General features: G+C 38.6%; 1 protein-coding gene across 9 annotated transcripts in view; it reads left to right on the top strand.

Moving 5' to 3' along the window:
• HDAC9 (histone deacetylase 9) overlaps positions 1–17,918 on the top strand; it is an 835,653-nt gene that overhangs the window by 360,278 nt on the left and 457,457 nt on the right. For 7 of the 9 annotated variants that reach the window (XM_037056286.1, XM_037056279.1, XM_037056284.1 and 4 more), the window contains one exon: positions 9,285–9,347. In XM_037056286.1, the coding sequence (XP_036912181.1) occupies positions 9,285–9,347 (63 nt within the window). Of the gene's footprint in view, positions 1–8,747; positions 8,872–8,977; positions 9,044–9,284; positions 9,348–17,918 lie in introns of those variants that run through there. The other 2 variants (XM_037056282.1, XM_037056283.1) reach the window with 2 other exon arrangements.

Raw genomic sequence — 17,918 nt, forward strand, 5'->3', positions numbered from 1 at the left:
GATATAAAATTTAGAATGTTATGTAGTTGCCTTCATATAAAAGAGATTTCATGGTGCCCATGAATCAAATATAAATGAATATCTAGAGTCAATGTTTCCATATTTTCTAGAATATATCCCTCTATGACTTAGAAAATATGTGAACATACAGCCCCTCCTTCAAAAGGCTTAGACCATGTAGGATCTCTTTAAAACTGAAAAAGGAGACCTTCGCCAGCGAGAGTGTAAAGTGTAATGTCTTTTGGTAAGAGCTTCGATGTGTTTAGAAGAGTTACGCCACTGTGTCCTGTAGAGGGACTGGAACGGGGGCCAGGCTGCCCTTTCGACGGGGCCACGGACCACTGTGAGAGCACAGGAACAGTCATTAAGATTTCTGAAATTCATGTTCAGTGCAAATACTTTCAATGTAGATATGGAAATGCTGTAAGAAAACTGCCTACCATGTTAAACTTGTAGTTTCTCATGTTTAATTCCAGGAAAAAAGAAAATAGAGTGTATATCTCTGTTAAGTTTGTTTTTCTAAACATTATTTTTATTTTTTAAGATTTTTATTTATTTATTCTTAGAGGGAAAGTGAGGGAGAAGGAGAGCGAAAGAAACATCCATCAGTTGCCTCTCACATTTCCCCACCTGGGAACCTGGCCTGCAACCCAGCCATGTGCACTGACTGGGAATTAAACTGAGGACCCCTCATTTCACAGGCGGTTGCTCAATCCACTGAGCCACGCCAGCCAGAGCTAATTCCCGTGTTTTATGTTGATGATAGGAGACTATGTACAATTATAGTATCATCTATACAAGTATTGTATGTAATAGAATCATCATATTTCTCGGAAGGAAGTACTGATGATAATGAGTATGTGAGGTGAGCTCTTCTGAGAGAGGAAAACAGAATCTAAAAGTTAGATTTGGGGGAGAGAGGCAGGTGGAATGGGAGGGATACAGAAGATGGTAAGCATTATTTGCTTGACACTTAGGTGTGAAAACATGAACAGAAGTCTAAGGTTATCAAACATATCGTGTACATTTATGGTGTTCACATGTATCCATTTAGCCAACATGCTTGGAGCACCCGTGGTGTGCCAGGCAGTGTGGAGCAGGCACACAGATGTATGACATTTCCTGTTCTTGACTTGCTGAGGTCTGGTTTGGGGAACAGACATGCAACCAAATTATTAACATATCCAGTGGTTTGTGCTACAGTAGAATTAGGTCTTCTTGGTCACAAGTGCTCGTGTCCAGGGAGCTTTGCTGAAGAGGTGATATTTTGGGCAGCATTTTCAAGGATGAAGTGGACTTACTGCTTTTTTGCTCTTGAAGAGATGGCGAACCAACCAGGACTGTGAATCCCCTTCTGCGAACTTACCAAATACAAGATTTTTCTGTGAGATAAAAGGAAAACACAGTCCAAGAAATATGTTGTCTATAAATGCTATACTTCAGATAAAGGGAAGCAAGGGGTTAAAATAAAAGAAAAATATCAACCTGGCAAGTGTGAACTAAAAGAAAGTCTGTTATACTAATCATGAGGTTAAGAACATTTTAAGGGACAAAGAAAGATAGTGTAGTCTGTTAAAATGAAAAGGCACTTTCCAGATAGAAAACAGTGGAAGAACATTCCGGACAAGATGAACAGTATGTGCACAGGTAGGGAAGAAGCACAGATTTGTTTGGATAATACCAAGACATTGTCTGTAGTGTGAAGTTTAGAAAAGAAGGTAAAGGATTAACTTCTTAAGTCAGGTTGTCCTGAGGACCTGAATGGCTTGAGGGATCACTATTCTGTGTCCTTGTCACTGAAATAGGGAAGAGTCCACACCCATGGGATCTCTGCTACACTTAGTTATATGGCCAGTTGCAAGTTTTTGTACTTTTCATTATATACCATCACTATAAATATTTTGACCAGTCAAAAATAAGTATGTGTTGGGTTTTGTTATTTCTTAAATTTGGTAGCTGGCACCCAACTATATGGGATTATGAAGTCAGAATTTAATTGCAACATTTAGAAATGTTGCTATTTTCAGAGGCAGGCGTTCTGGCATTCTCTGGATTTAACTCGCTGATTGAAATGGTTTGGTGTGGTAAATATCAACTTGACCTTTATGCTGAGAAATGATGTGAAACGCTCTGGCTTGGTTTATTTGTATGCCATAATTTATGTTAGTGTGCGGAAATTATTCTTATCACACAACTCAGATGTAGAATTCATCCGGATGCTACACACAACTATTAATTTTGTTAATCAGAATCCCACTTATTTCCAAAAATGATAAATATTTAAGGTGCAGCTACTTTGTAGAATAATATAAAATTAAACATCAGAGTCCTACCAAATAGCTAATATCAGAACACTAATTTTACTTAACTGGAATTCTCTCAGAATTTTTATTTTCATAGACCTGTAGCCAAAAATGGTATTTTGTCTTGAAACTAAAATTTCTATTAAGGCTCTTTGGCCTCGTAAATGTTATATACATGCAAAGTTCAGTAAACATAGGATGGGTAGTCAATGTTGGTTTGTATTTCAAGATCAGTGCTGTGTAAGAGAGAAACAGTGCTTCTTTATCAGTGTGAACCATTACAAAGATTTCCCCTTGATATGCAATGATATTTACATTATGGTCTATTAGTACATACACTAATGTGGAATAGTTTTCCCATGGCAACTATTACTTTTCGAGTCACCAGAGTAACAGTTAGCTGTCATTGGGCCCTGCCCAAAATGTCCATGGAGATATCTGGTCCATCCCCAAAGGTCCTTGATCCTTGGCTCTGTCTAAAATGCCCACTAAGACATCTTGTCTATGCCAAAATATCCTTGACATTCAATCTTGCCCAAAACTTCTATGAGTATATTTGTTCACACCTCATGGTCGGTGATGCCTGGTCCTAACTATAACATGTCTATACTTAGAATACGTCTCTAGAGTCAGATAGACCCTGACACTTATTTATACTGCTGGTTTACATGAGTAATGCATAAAGTATCCCATCATGTTTTCTTGGCCCATAATGACCTTGTGGCTGTATTGCCAGGGATAACCCCTCTTCCCCCCATAACCTCGCTGGTAATGGCATGTGGGGTTAAGTGGGTGGGTCCAGGTTTGAATCGTATAGACATTAACTGTGCCTCAAGAAAGGGTTCATTGCAGATGGATTTACTTAGCTTTTTAGAATTGTGATTTAGTGTTGATTTGAAGGTAATTACTGAGATTTTAACAATATACTAAAATGAAAACCAATGAAGTATTAGATGTTGAATATCATATTAGTGACTTGCTCTAGATTATTAGTCTCGTAATAGGATCCTCTGGAGAAGGAATAACTTATTTATTGCACAAACGTTTAGTGGCATACTATGTGCATGACATTATACTAAGCTCCGGTGATCTAGGAAGTAAAATTTTTTCAGTTTTTTAAACAAAGTATCTATAGCTAAGGGTAAGGTACTCAATGTTTAGTCAATCACATAATCTTTTTTAGAATTTATATAGTTCCTTTGAAAAATAGGCTGTTAGCAGTTTTTAAGTATTTTAACACTTATGGATTATGGGCCCAAAGATACTTTATTAGTAGTAGTTATAGTAATAATAGCTACCATTTATAGAATGCTTATTTGAAGGTATGATATGCTACTCTATAATCTTAATGAACCTGCAAATTTATATTTTGAACCTATGGTTATAAATTAAAATTCGAGGAACACTGATATAAAATCTAGAGTTAGAAAATTTCTCTATCAAACTGTATAGTAATTTTTTTGTATATCTCCTAAAACTGAAAAGTTCATGAAAGTAGAGGCTGGGATATTCTTGTGTGTGTGCATACATATGTGTATGTGTATATGTGTATATACACATGTCTGTATATGCATATGTATATGTGTGTATGCATATATATATATATGTGTATGTGTATGTGTGTGTTTATATATATTCAGGGCTCACCCTGTAGTTGTGAAATGGTAAATGTTCACTGTATGAATGATTGACTTTCAGAGAAAAAACAAACTTCCCTCAATTCTATCAAAAGGACATTATGTTTTATGTGTCCCTCTACTTATGGGACTGTGCATGATCATGTCACTTTCTCCCAGCTGGGCTGCCTGCTCTGAGATTTGTGTAAAGGGGTTAATGTGCAACCAGCAAATGAAAAGATAGAACCTAAAACAAAGTGGCTTAGTGGAGAAAGGGGGTGCACACATGCCTGTCACCTTAAATGTGTGAGGCTGGGCTCATTTGCAAACAAGAGAGAATCGTTTTCTGGACCATCCACCATGTTCTTTTCATAGTTTGAATATTAACAGTCTTCTTTAGTCTCTTAGCTAAATTTAATTATTTTCATTTTGAAATATTGTTCTCTAGTTATCCTGGCTAATTTGAAATTGGATCATGAAAAGGTACTTTATCCTTGTATATTTTTAGCCATCAAATCATTGCTTTGGAAAGGATAACTTTATTTATTGTTTTTAAATTTTATTGTGCACCAGAATCACTGGGAGGGCTTTCACAATAAAATAGCAGAAATTTTGAATTAGTGATTCAGAGCTAGGGCCCCACCAATTGCATTTCCAAGAAGTTCCCATGTGATCTTGATGCTTTTTAATTGCCCCAAATAGAATAAATCACCGATTAACACTTCCCATTCATAGGGAAGAAATATTTTCAGTCAAAGGGAGGCCAACAAGTATAGAGTTTTAGTTCATGTAGCTTTTGTTATGTAAAATGGCCTTATATAAAACACACGTGTGGATGTGTTTCCTCAAACCCTTTACCTGTCTGTCCTCAGGTACAGGCAACGTTTCCTTATCTGAAGACCATTTTCTAACCAAGTGGGTTGTTTTCATGAGAGGAATCACTTGTATACTAAGTATTTACTATTTAATAAGAATTGGTGATGTTCCTTCAGGAAGTAGAAAATTCAGGTAAATAAGCCATTTACTTCAAAATCAGAATTAGTTCACTGTACTTTCCCTCTCCCTTCTTATCCTTGGGAATCTGAAAGAACCAAGTCTGTTGCCTACAGGCAAATGTATGTATTTTATTTCTGTGAGTACAGTCTGAGGATGGGAGAAGAAACGACATGAATGAGAGAGTGAATGGAGGAGTTCCAGTTTTGGGTGAATAATTTGGAGCTTTCCTGTAAAGCACAATTCAGCATTTTAGGCAAATGAATTTTACATCTCACTGCATCTAGATTCTACAATAACAAGGCTTGGTACTGCGAGAAAAGCCTATACCTGATTAGGGATGAACAGAGGGGTGTCGCTGTAGTGAAATATATGAAGTTACTAAACCTTCTTTCCAGTGGAGTCTTCAGCTGTGAACTTAGACTGATTTGAGAAAAAGTTATTGTGAGCTAGGAATCTAAGATATTTCTGCAAATATTTTGATGCCATACAGATATTTTATACATTTTCTTGTTTTGCCTATATACCTGCATAAGAATAATTAAAATGATCATAGTCACTCTTAAATGACATTTAGGATTTGTTCCCATTCGCGTTTTCTGTTGAACTGGGAACCTGTTTTCCTTTCTTTATTTTTTTGCATTTCATATTTAAGAAATGTAAAGTATAATATCAGACCAATTTCTAAAATATTTCTTAAACTTAATTAAAATGTGTTGAGATATTAAACACTAGCAATCTGTTTTAGCCTGGCATTTGTATTAACTTTCGTGGTTCTTATAAAATTTAATATCTTTTTTCTTAAGTGAGTAAATTACTTTTGTAAATGCCTATAAGAAAACCTAGTTACATTTCTTTACCGATATTTTTGAGATGATACAAAAAAGTTAACTCAAAATTCCAAATACTTATTGGATAGTGAAACTATGGTAACCGGTATACTTGGTAGAGGTTTTAATGAGGCTTATTTTTCTTTTTAAAAACAAATAGTGTCTATTTTATGATAATTTTCCAAAGTCTTTTTACTCTAAGTTTTCATTGTCAGGTGTTGAAATACAAGACTGCTGCTGGTAGGGAAAATGATGAAATAATGCTGGGATGAAATGTAAATAAATCTCCAGTTAAATAACTTGGTCGAAATGAAGAAAGCACATTATTTGTACTGTTTTCTGTGGAATGCCCTTTCCTGGAACCCCTGAGATATAGGATAATTACTAAGGCATTCTTTTGGAGTTTTACTTTACTTTTTTTTAAAGTTAAACAGATGTCTTTTTTTAAAGATTTTATTTATTTATCTTTAGAGGGGAAGGGAAGGAGAGGGGGAGAGACATAGCAATGTATGGTTGCCTCTCATGCGTTCTCTGCTGGGAACTGGCCTGCAACCCAGGCATGTGCCCTGACTGGGACTTGACCTGCGATCTTCTGGTTCGCAGGCCCGCGCTCAATCCACTGAGCTACGCCAGCCAGGGCTTACTTTACTTTTTTATGATTATAAAAGCTTGGAGACTTCTGTAGTTTGAGGGGTACAATTTAAACTTAAAATGACAAAAGGTATGTGAGTATATTATAGCAATACTGGGCTTTTTGTTGTCCATCAGATGTTTATCACTAGTGTTGCCTATTCTGTTCAAGTCATTGTGAAACAATTAGACACTGGATCCATTTTTCATCGGTAGATAATATTAAAAGTTATTCCGAACATCTCAGATAATTCTGTGCATCATTTTATTTAGAGATGGCAGGCTAGAGGCCGTGAACACCTGATCTACTTAGAGAGGATCCGTTAGACACCACGCAAGACTCTTTAGGCATAAAACCACCCATGAGTGCATTTACAGACTTGAGTGAGTCTTTTCACTTTCCTCGTGTGTAAAATGGGGAACTTGTTAGTGTTAGATGAATGGTTTTCAATTAATTTTTTTTAAATAAGAGAGGTCTTTTTCAGAAGAAATTTTCGGTACCCACATGTAGGCAGGTAACAGTGAGACTACCCTGCTTGGGGGGAAAAACCATTTCTGGGTGAAGAACAGTGTGAGTTGGCTCCCAAATGCTTTCTTTAGCCTCCTAGGGGACAGAGAGTTTGAACACCATTGTAGGCAATCTCTGAATTCCTGCCTAGATCTAAAATGCTATGATTGGTTACATCATCTCAGAGGTAAATTGCCAGATTCACCGTATGTCCATCCCCACCCATCTCTTAAGTGAGTAAAAGTTACTGGTAATACCAGATGGAATTAAAAGTTTTCTTTTTCCACTGACAGGAACATAAGATTTTCTTGTTTAGCTTAAGTAAATGCAGTTTGGAATAACTTCTTTTTATAAATCCTTTAATTTATCTGTCCAAATATAATTTTGCAAGAAGTAGGAGTTTATATGTGAAAGAAGGAAAATGCAGTGCCATTTTCTTCAGCAGTGGATTATCTCCTAATGACTTAACAGGCTTCCTCCTTTCCACCAAAACTCTTGTCCTCTTCTCTTTACTCTGCTCCCCACTCTGTCCTTGACGAAGATTCCCTCCTCCACCTGATTGTTCTGGGGATCTCGAAACATTCTGCCTTTTTTTCTTCCATCTTCATTGCTACTAATGCCCTAAGACTTACATTTTGTTGCTGATCTAGTTTGGAACAAGGAGGAGGGCTCTATCACTTTCTTGTTTGCCCTGGAGCGGCTGGGTGCTAGCAGCCCAATTTGTGATGCAGAATTATTTCTCATGCAGGAAGAGTGTTCTAAGTGTACACCAGAGACTGTAGAATTCTTAGTACTGTATACTGTAGTTCATTTACTTTATAAGGTGAATTCCCCAAGGTGTGTCGGTCAACTGTTATAAAGGCTATTTCTTTTAGAAAAGTGAGGTCTGTATTTCAGGCAACCAATGTAGAGATGAATGCAGAATGTTCCTAGTTAGGGACACAGCATATTTGTTTATTGATTCACAGGTGCATCTGTTCACTAATTCCACATCCATCCATAAGAAAGCACCTTCACTTTCTTTTCCTTTTGCAGGTAAATTGAATTTAGCTCAAGAGGCTGAAATAGAGGAAACATTTCAGATCTAAACTGTGTTTTAAAATGTAAAGATCATAAAGACAGAATGCAATAAAATTGATAGTGGTTGCCACCACCGTATCTGAATTTGTGAAATGGACAATTGCCTTACATAAATAGCAAGTAAAAAAAAAATCGAGCCAGTCCTTTATAAACATTTTATTCTGGAGTGTGCTTGTTTTCCGAAACTACCTCTATTAAATCTCCTGTCAGTCTTGAAACTAGAAGGCAGAAAAGCTTCTAGTGCTACAGCCAACTGCCGTGTAGCCAAAGAAACAGGCAGCAAAAATAGAACACCAGGATTGCTGTGCGTGGGCGAGGCAGAAACCACATTATGAGCAAAAGCTTCCAGTATTATTTTAGAACCAATACAGAGCTCTGCACTTCTCTCCTTTCCCTTCCAAAAACACATAGTACAAAAATAAAATGAAGTGAAATGTATGTGCATTTGCCCTCTTAGAATTATGTTTCTTAATTATTTTTTTTACCTTCCTTTCTTTGGATACGAATCACCAGTGTGGAAACAGTGTGTAAAGCAAGCATGGAGAGAGGAAGGAGTTAATTGCTTCTAAGGCCCTGCAATAGAGAATTATGGTTTGAAAGATAGAGGCTGGACAGCTGGGTTTGCTGGGGTATTTTTAAATGCATTAATGCAGGCTCCAATCACTCGGCCAGGCTTGACCTATTTTTGGCTCAGGCCGACCATTGTTCTATTTCTGTGCCTGTGGGCCATGCTGTTGTTGATTCATATGCAAATGGATTATCACTAGGTTTAGCCAACTTGAGCTGAGAGAGACCAGAGAGGGGGGAAGACGTACACGCAAACAGATAGGAGAAGGGCACCCGCTGCAGCCACTTGCAGGACTGACGGTTCTTGCAGGGAAACTCTAGCAGCCTGAAGAACTTTAAGCCAGGTTTAATTGTTTTTTTTTTTTTCTCATGGGGAGAGTTAATATTTTTCTACTTTTTCTGACAAAGCAATAACTGCGAAGCACATTCCAGTTTCCCACCTGCTTTTAGTTTTCAGGGTAACCTAAACTCCAGAGAGTCATAGCATCCGCCCGATCATTTCTGCTTTGCACACAGGTTGGTAACAGGGGAAAAGTGTCCAGGTCTTTTGAAAAAGTGTGTGTCCATCTGAACAGAAAGGAGATCATTGTTGAAGTTGATGCTCTGCTGCTTCTCCTCAGGGGGAGGAGGGAGGACCAGTGAGGGCAGCTCCTGGGGCCCCTGCACGGAGCAGAGATGAATGTTTCATGTAGCTGAGGGGAGAGTGATTGCAATATGCTGCAGACAATTTACGAGAGTGACTCGTGTTTTTCCTCAGATGGGGTGGCTGGACGAGAGCAGCTCTTGGCTCAGCAGAGAATGCACAGTATGATCAGCTCAGGTAAGATCCTCCTTCCTAACTGAGACATCGCACCCACCCGTGTAAGGGGGCTGGCTTGGGAAATGCAGCTAAGAAAAGCACTTCTTAAGGATTTGCTGCTTTTTGGTGTTCATGTTGCTATTTTCTTGGTGCGTCTGTAGGGTTTATCTTCGATCCCTTTCATTGCTGTTTCTGTGCATATTCAGTCTGTTGAGGGCCGGCTGCTTCTGAATGAAATCGCAAAGCTTCTGATGAAGGATGGGACTGAGGGAAAGTCAAATGTAGTGGGGGGTGTTTTGCCTTGTATGCAACTAGAAAAAGGAGATCAGTACTGATTGGAAGCATATTCTGATGGGACTTTAAAAATCAGGTAAGTTCATATTGGGGCTTCAGCTTACATTGCAGCCTCTCCGCTAGCCTGATGATTTTGTATTTACAGTGTGCATACAGAAGCTCATCTATTTATAGACCTACCTTCTGAATTGTGTTTGCTACGGAGTTGTGGAGGTAGTTTAAACGTGGCTTTTTTCCCCATCAGCCCAAAATGAAACTATTTAGGATGAAATAGCATTATTATTAGTGGATGGTTATTTTAATTTTCTTCAAAGCCATGTGGGGCGTCTAGCATTGTCAGTCAGATGTGATGCTATTACACACTTATAGAGGTGTTAGAGGCAGGTGCAATGTTTTAAAGAACAGCAGTCACAGATTTCAGTTTCTAGTTTCTCTGTGTGTGTGTGTGCTGGTGCCTTCGAGGAGGTTTGCTGAGGAGAGATGAAGCTTGTCAGCTTTACCCGTTTCTGTCCAAAGTGGGGACTGTCCAGGCCATATCACTTATTTGTCACTGGTGCTGTCCACATTTATTTCCTGTAGCTTGTTCATATAGCTTGGCCTTTGTTTTGGTCCCCTTCTGAAGGCTTCGAGCTATGTTGACTTAAAGTTCTCCCTGAGATCTAAGTTGCTCTGTGGGCTCAGTCATAACTGTAGATCACCACCTAGACTTCTATGGAAAAAATGCACCACAGAGCCGTGTTTACTTGATGTGGAAGAAATATTCCACAGGTTGGCATGAAGTCTGTCTCGGTGTTGAGCACCCCCCTTCTACGGTTCTATGTTTGAAGCAAGTTTTCTTTAAACCTTGGTTAGTTATGATGGTTTTAAGATTCTTCTGTCGACCCAGCCTTTTTCATGGAATCTCAATTTTGGACAACTGAGTAAGTTTACATTTAAGTGACAGGAATTATATTCATTAAGAGTGCTCGCTTATCTAGAGCGAATGTACCAGAATTTCAGTACAGTTTGTCATTTTCCTGCTTGTAAATTTGACAAGAGCTCGGAGGAGGGGTCAGCTCATGTAGAACTGGTCACTTAACTGCGCGTTGTATTTTTTAAATAGGTACCAACTCTGTAAAAAGAACAATTTTAGATATCTGCTGAGTATTATACTTGACCCTTTCAGGCCTCGAGTCTCTGCCACAAGTTCAATGTTTTCCTCACGGGGCAGAAACAAAGCTGGGCCTTTCAAGCAGCCACTGGCTCCTGGCAGTGACTCTCCTCACAGGTGTTCACAAGCTTCGCTGTTTCTCAGTGCCTTTCATATGTGTGCCTCGCTTTCCTCAGACTTCACTTGACAGTGCCATCTTTCCAACATTTAATGATTTTTACACAAAGCTGCGATATGTTGAAGCAGGGCAATGCTTGAAACTGTCCACACTGTTGTCAGTTCCGCAGGAGGGCAACCCCGAAGCACTGATAATTGAATAAAAAGTGATGTAAATTGCTATTAACTCGCACATTGGTCTGGTGGAAAGAAAGAAACTCCAGTTTCTATTTATTTTTACCACTTGAGACATAAAAACATTTGCATCCTTCCTATCATGTAGTGTGAAGTTTAATTTTGTTTAATCTAACATGGCCTTAAAGTTAATTACCCCAGTCTTTATTGTATACTTCCCCGGAGGAGCTGGCTCTCACACTTGGAGTCACCAGGAGGATTTTACAAAATACCAATGCCCGAGTTCTCGAGTTGCTGAGTTAATTGGTATGGGAAACAGCCTGAGTATCAGGGTGTTTAAAATCTTCCCAGCAATCCCACTGTGAGCAAACCTTTGAGTATGGCCAATGTGGGGGCGGGAGAGTGATGGCCATGCTGGTCACCCTTGTCAGTAGGGTTTGTCCTTTAAGTTAATTTCTGAGCTAAGGGTGTGTTACTCTTAGTTTAGTTACAAATCTTGTTCCACTCCCTTTGGCTCAGTGGCAGGAATGTGATTGATGAGCTTAGCAATGGGTGGAGTCCTCAGATCTGAAAGAGAGACAAGATCCTTGGTGACCAAGGGGTGGTGGAGAGAGCACTGTTCTAGGAGTCAGAAGCTCTGTTCTCGGAGCTTTGCTCTAGCCCAATGTGTGGCTGGTTTGCTCATCTGTAGCTTGAGGGATACTGGGGCCCTCTTACGTACCTCTTAGTATTCATGTGAGTTCACCTGTAACATCATGTTATTAACTAACATATGGACTCTCTATTATTATTACTATTTCCAGCGAGCTCCTGGCTCTTCAGTACCTTGCCCTAGCTCTCTGATCAAGACAGATAAGGTAGATTATATGTCACACAAGGAAATGGTTTTTTTGTTGTTTTGATAGTAAATTTAGTTACCTAATAAATTAGCTATTTTTCTTGGTCAGATAAGAAATAAATACTTCACTTGTGTAAATTGTGACTATAAATCAGAGTAGGTAGTGTATGTACAGGAGTGTGTTCTGTGAAATGTCTCCTTATATTGTGATCAAAGGTAAGCAAGTTGCAGAATATATCATTGAACAGTGAAGCCCCAACCACTGATTTCTTGAGATTGTTTGAAAAGCTTTGTTCTATTGTTAGCCATTGCTTTAGAGTTGCCATTTATTATTTTAGATATATTGGATACTATGCATTAATACAGAAGATTTTTCTCCAGAGGTGTTTATATGCTACTAAATTGCACTTTACATAGTTCCATTTATTCTCCTCAGATTGACCCACCCATGCTAGACGTTTTGTGGAGAGCTAGGTTCTTCAGTGTGGTCTGCTAATGTCTTTTTAGTGGAAAAAAACCCTCTATAATATTGAATCTTGGGATTCAGTACGAGTGACATATTTTGCCATATCAGTGCCCACTTTTGTGGCAAAAATAAGTGATAACGAACATAGGTACAGATGTCGACTCAGGCCCCTCAGTGGTGGCTGCGGATTGGGGGGTGCCATTCGGTTGCCAAGCCTGTTGCTTAACACGCTGGGCAGCAGAGCTGACCAGAAATATTGGAGACATTATTCTGAGAGAGTGTCCTCCAGTTTGTTTGTGCACCACTAGAGTAAAATACAATGACAATAAGAAAAACGTTTTCACTATGGGTTCTTTCTTTCATTCTTTGTTTGCTATTTATTCATTTACTTATTTGTGTATTTTTCACTATGTATTCTTATCTTAGGATATAAAAGAAAAGCATTTAAACCTAAATCCTGAATCTCTTTTATGGAGAATATATCTTCACCCTTCCAGAATCCTTCCCTCCTGCCCTTGGTGTGTATTGTCAAGGGGAAAGGGAGGGGGACATTTTGGCTTCAGGAGTCATTTATGTCCACTTGGGAACAGAATCTAGTTACGGAAATGTAAGTCTGTGACACACTCCTGGCATGTCAAGGATCACTTCTGGTATTCCCCATAGTTACTGTTTTGCTGTTCTCTAACTCAGGTTGTCTTCACTTATGAGGCTGTGATCAGTTTGGAAATTTGATAGGGGACCATAAAAAGGCCCATTGAGAATGAGGATAGAATATTTTTTATTTCTATGGACATAGGTGTCATACTTGTTGTTAAATCCTTTAAGGAAGAAGATAAAAATAAACCCAAATTGTGGATGTAAAAAAGTGATTTTGAGTTTGCACATGAGGCATTTGAAATGTAGCACATAATTTCTCACCCCGACAGATAATGGAATGACCCCCAAACAGTATAAGCCAGGAAATGCACCCCCAACACACTTAATATTAGTTGCAACAACTGAGAAATGCCAGGAAATGCACCCCCCAACAGGAAATGCACCCCCCAGCCAGGAAATGCAGCCCCCCAACACACTTAATATTAATTGTAACTTAATATTAGTTGCAACTCAATATTAGTTGCAACAACTGAGCAAAGAAAATGATGTGACCTACAGTACTGTGCCTCAGACACTAGTTGGCAGAAAAAAAGGGAAGCAGGGATCCTGGTCCCCTTAGAGTTTTATTGACAAGATGACAACTCGCTGAAAATTCTCTCCAGTTCTGGAGAGAGACAAACTGATTGGATATCTTCTACTTTTTTTTATTGTTCTTGTTGTTTCTTGTGACTGAGGAATAGTAGAAAGGATTCTGGAAGAGGAACTAGTGAAATGGAAGAAGGTGGACAAACATTGTTTCTCTGAAGAAATGAAGGCTTCAGAGCGCCACTCCAAGTTGGGAAAATGATCTGTAGTTCTTCGCAGTACAATACCCTTCCTCAACTGATATTAGAGCTTCCACCAAGAAGAAAACATCAGCTGTTGTATCCATGGAACTAATACTTGCTTCTTATAGATAGAGCACCAAACTTAATAAGAACACAAATTCTGTAAAACAATAACTCTGAGATTAGATGAATAGAATGAGATGAAACAATAGAATGAGATGAAAAAGGATATTTTAGATCTCGGGCAACAGATTGAGAATGAAAATAGCATGACAATTATAGAACAAAAATATTTATTAGAAATAGCAGGAAACAGAATAAACACCAGTGGAATCTTTACCAACAAAGAGGAAAGCAATTGGATAGAAGTCAATAATAATAAGAAAGGCAAAGACGACATAACAAAAGATTATTTGTGTCCCTGGAGTTGATATTCCAAAACATTTAAACAGAAGATAATTTTGTGGAAGTGAAGAAAGATAATTTCATGGCAAAAAGAAAAAAATCTGCAGATTAAAAGAGCTCCTGTCTTTTAAGGACCTTTTCTGGGAAATGCTAGGCAGAGTTATGTCTTATCTGGGCGATTAAGTTTCAGATGATACATAATTCTTCAGGGGTTCACTCAGAGAAAGCAAAGATCCATGGTAGTGGAGGGTAAGAAGGAAGGGAATGTATGAGACTTATGACATCCCAATCATCCAGTATCTAATACCAGAAGATAATGAAGAAAAATCTCTGAAGTTCTAGAAATTCAACCCAATGTTCCACCCAGGTGAGATGTTCATAAAATATAAGGGAAATAGGTAGGCGCGTTCGAAATTCTCAGACATGAGCTCGACTTCTTGACAGTGAAACCCACACAATGAAGAGATGAACTTAAAACAAAAAAATGAAATTCAGAAGTAGAGAAAACATAGTAAGGTTAATGAGGCAACACTGAATTCACTTAAACAATACTGGGATTGTGGTTACGGGACAGAGAGTGAGTTTTATGAAGTAGGGCAACGTAGAAGTATACCTGAAGCTAACCGATATAAGGGAAGAGATGAATGAGACAGAGGGATGTGGAAAAATGTTCATATCTTCTCCCTGAGCAGGACAGACTCCCTGCTGCTTAAAATAGAAACACATAGTTAAAAATTGTTTTCAAAAAGACTCCAGTTTTCAGCTCTGGTGCACAGAAGGCTTAGGTGCAGCGTTCTTCTGGCCTCCTGGGTTCCGGTTCATCCTGCAGCAGCTGCCCTCGCCATGATGCTGAAGTTCCACCCCAAGGAGATCAGAGTCATACACCTGAGGTGAATCTGTGGGGAACTCAGTGCCATGTTTGCCCTGGCCCCGAGATCGGCCCCCTGGGTTTGTCTCCAAAAGTGGTTGGCCCTTGCTAGAGTTTCTAGTGATTGAAAGAGTCTGAGGATTACCGTGAAACTGACCATTCAGAACAGAAAGGCCCAGATTGCGGTAGTGCCTTCTGCCTCTGCCCTGGTCGTCAAAGCCCTTCATGAACTGCCAAGGGACAGGAAGAACCAAAGCACAGTGGAAATATCACTTCTGATGAGATTGTCAACATGGCCCGACAGATGTGGCACCCATCTTTAGTGTGAGAACTCTCTGGACCTATGACAGGGATTCTGGGGATGCCCAGGCTCTAGGCTTCAGTGTTGAAGGCATCTTATGGGGTCAGCAGAGATGCAGTGAATGTCCAGCTGGTGAAGAACCATAAAGGAAAACATTTCAGTTAACGATCATTTGACAACACCCCCAAAACAAAATGAATAAATAAACAGACTCCAAATGCTGACTTTAAAAAGTTTCTTTTTATAGCCTTAGCTCTTTTTGGAACTAGTACCTCTTTTAAGAAGGAAGCCTTTAGTAAAAAACTTCAAGTGTAGTTTTTGAATGGTTAAATTAATTTAGATGTAATAATTTTAGATAAAAAATAAAATATCTGGTATTATCTCATTTTTATAGAAGTATATTTTGTCCATTTATTCGTTTCCCGGAAGAACTCATTTGTTGGTAGAAGGAAGTCAGGAAGCATTGTGTGTGCGTGACCATGGTGTTTGGATTGTAGAGGGCCTTTTGCTTTCATCATCATGCTTTTTGGCCTTGTTTGAATTTGTATAATATGCAATATCTTTCAAAAATGTGTCTCTTACACATCCACACACAAAGCTGCTGTGCCAGGATCCATACAGTGATTTAGTGTAAGTTGTAGGTATGTGATTGGGTTGTGCTCCACAGCAAGTTATAGGAAGCTCTCCTCATACTGACCAATGACAAAGAAACCTGTCATTTAGTGAACCAGCAGGGTAGGGAGGCAGCACCAGCTGGTCAGTAATGGTGACAGCGGGCAGGCCCTTCCTGCTGCTCCGCTCTACTGCCCTGGAGGCAGTGACAGCCCAAGGTTCTTCCTTCTGGTCATCGCCAGTTGACTGTACAAGTTCCAGGTATTGCATTTATTGATGCCTAATGAATTCCAGAGACCTGGAAGAGAAACTTTGCTTTCTTGGGTATTTTCTTAAGGAAGGGCTTTTTACACAAAATTTCTCCACAAATCATCCTTCATCACTCACTTCATGGCCAGGGTAGCATCACCTGCCAGTACCTTTGCCAGCCATTGAAAAAAAATGGGACACCCATCATGATAGCTCCTTTGGGGTGTGGCTGAGCCAGGGAGGATTGATACTGAAATCAAGAATCTAATTCTATTCGGAAGGAGAACGATGTCAGCTAGGCACTGGCAGGATTTGCTATGCTGTATGTATTAGTGGTTGGAATTCTCTTTGGAATTTTCTTTAAAAAATTTTTTTTTCTTAGCACACTTTTGCTATTGGTTTGTTTCACCTTTATAAATGCTATTTTTCAGTTACAGTTGATATTCAGTATTATTTTGTATTGGTTTCAGGTGGACAGAGTGGTTAGGCAGTCATATGCTTTAAAAAATGACCCCCCCTCACCATATTTCAAGTACCCAAGTGTTTGTAATTATCTTTGCTAGTAATTTCGACAAAATATAACTAATTAAGTGAAGGATGTGGACATGGATTATGTCATTTCTCTTTCAGTTGAATCGTGGATCTTCATTTTAAAGAAGATGTATATCCATTTAATTTTTTTTTTTACTGGTATGGAATGGAAAGACTTTTCTTAGTATGATCTGTTGTTAGAAGGAACCCTGACAAACTGAAGTACACAAGTGTGGTAAACAACTAGGTCTGTCTAGGTTGTAAGTCATTTTTTTAAAAAGGAGGAAAACCAACATCGTGGACAGATGCATTGCAAGCATTTATTATATGTTTGAGTAAAATATTTCTTTTATATTGGCTTTGAGGGATACAGAGAATAACTAGAAATTTACCTAATAATGTGTAAACTTTTCAGTGCGTTAAAGGAGGCTTATCTTAAAGATACTCAGAATACAATCTCTTTGCCAGTATGCTGTTCACAATTATTACATTTCACAGTAATGAACATTTTTAACAATCTGGAATGGTAACTGCATTTTAACAACTCTTTTCTCAATTGGAATACTTTGAAAAAATTTAATTGGAATCAAAGTCCATAAAAATAACTTAAAAACCAATCTTTGTGTAGATGGAATTCAAAGATACCTTGGCACGTGCTTTGAATCAGTGTGGCTGCACTGTGATCTCTCTGATTCTTGAAAGGAACCTGGACTGTCCAGTGGTGAGCTTGGGGTCCACCGTGGACAGCCTTCCCTTTCCTACACTTGGGAAATTGACAAGCAGGATATGAAAAGACGAGAAAATACCTATTTCCACTAGTTCCATTCTTTTTTGCCTAAGTTCCACAAAACCAATTTAATTTAAACAAAAGTTTCTGTAGTACCAAACGACCTACACTTTTAAGTATTATCAGAGAACATTATACTTTAGGATTACTCTAGGACGCTATGGTTTTTGAACAGAAAACTAAGTAATTCATATGTTTTAGAATGCTATCAGTTCCATTAATTATTTTAAGGTTAAATTATTCAAAGTAAAATAAGTGATGGGCCTTTTATATGTTGTGCTTTTAAAATACCCCATAATTAAATCCAATAAAAACTACATTTAAGAAAGAAGGAAATTTACCAAACCACAAAGTGTAGCTAGTCATTTACTTATGA

This window comes from Sturnira hondurensis, unplaced genomic scaffold (assembly GCF_014824575.4).
Source record: "Sturnira hondurensis isolate 20B ecotype Veracruz unplaced genomic scaffold, ASM1482457v3 Scaffold0008897, whole genome shotgun sequence".
Lineage (NCBI taxonomy): Eukaryota > Metazoa > Chordata > Mammalia > Chiroptera > Phyllostomidae > Sturnira > Sturnira hondurensis.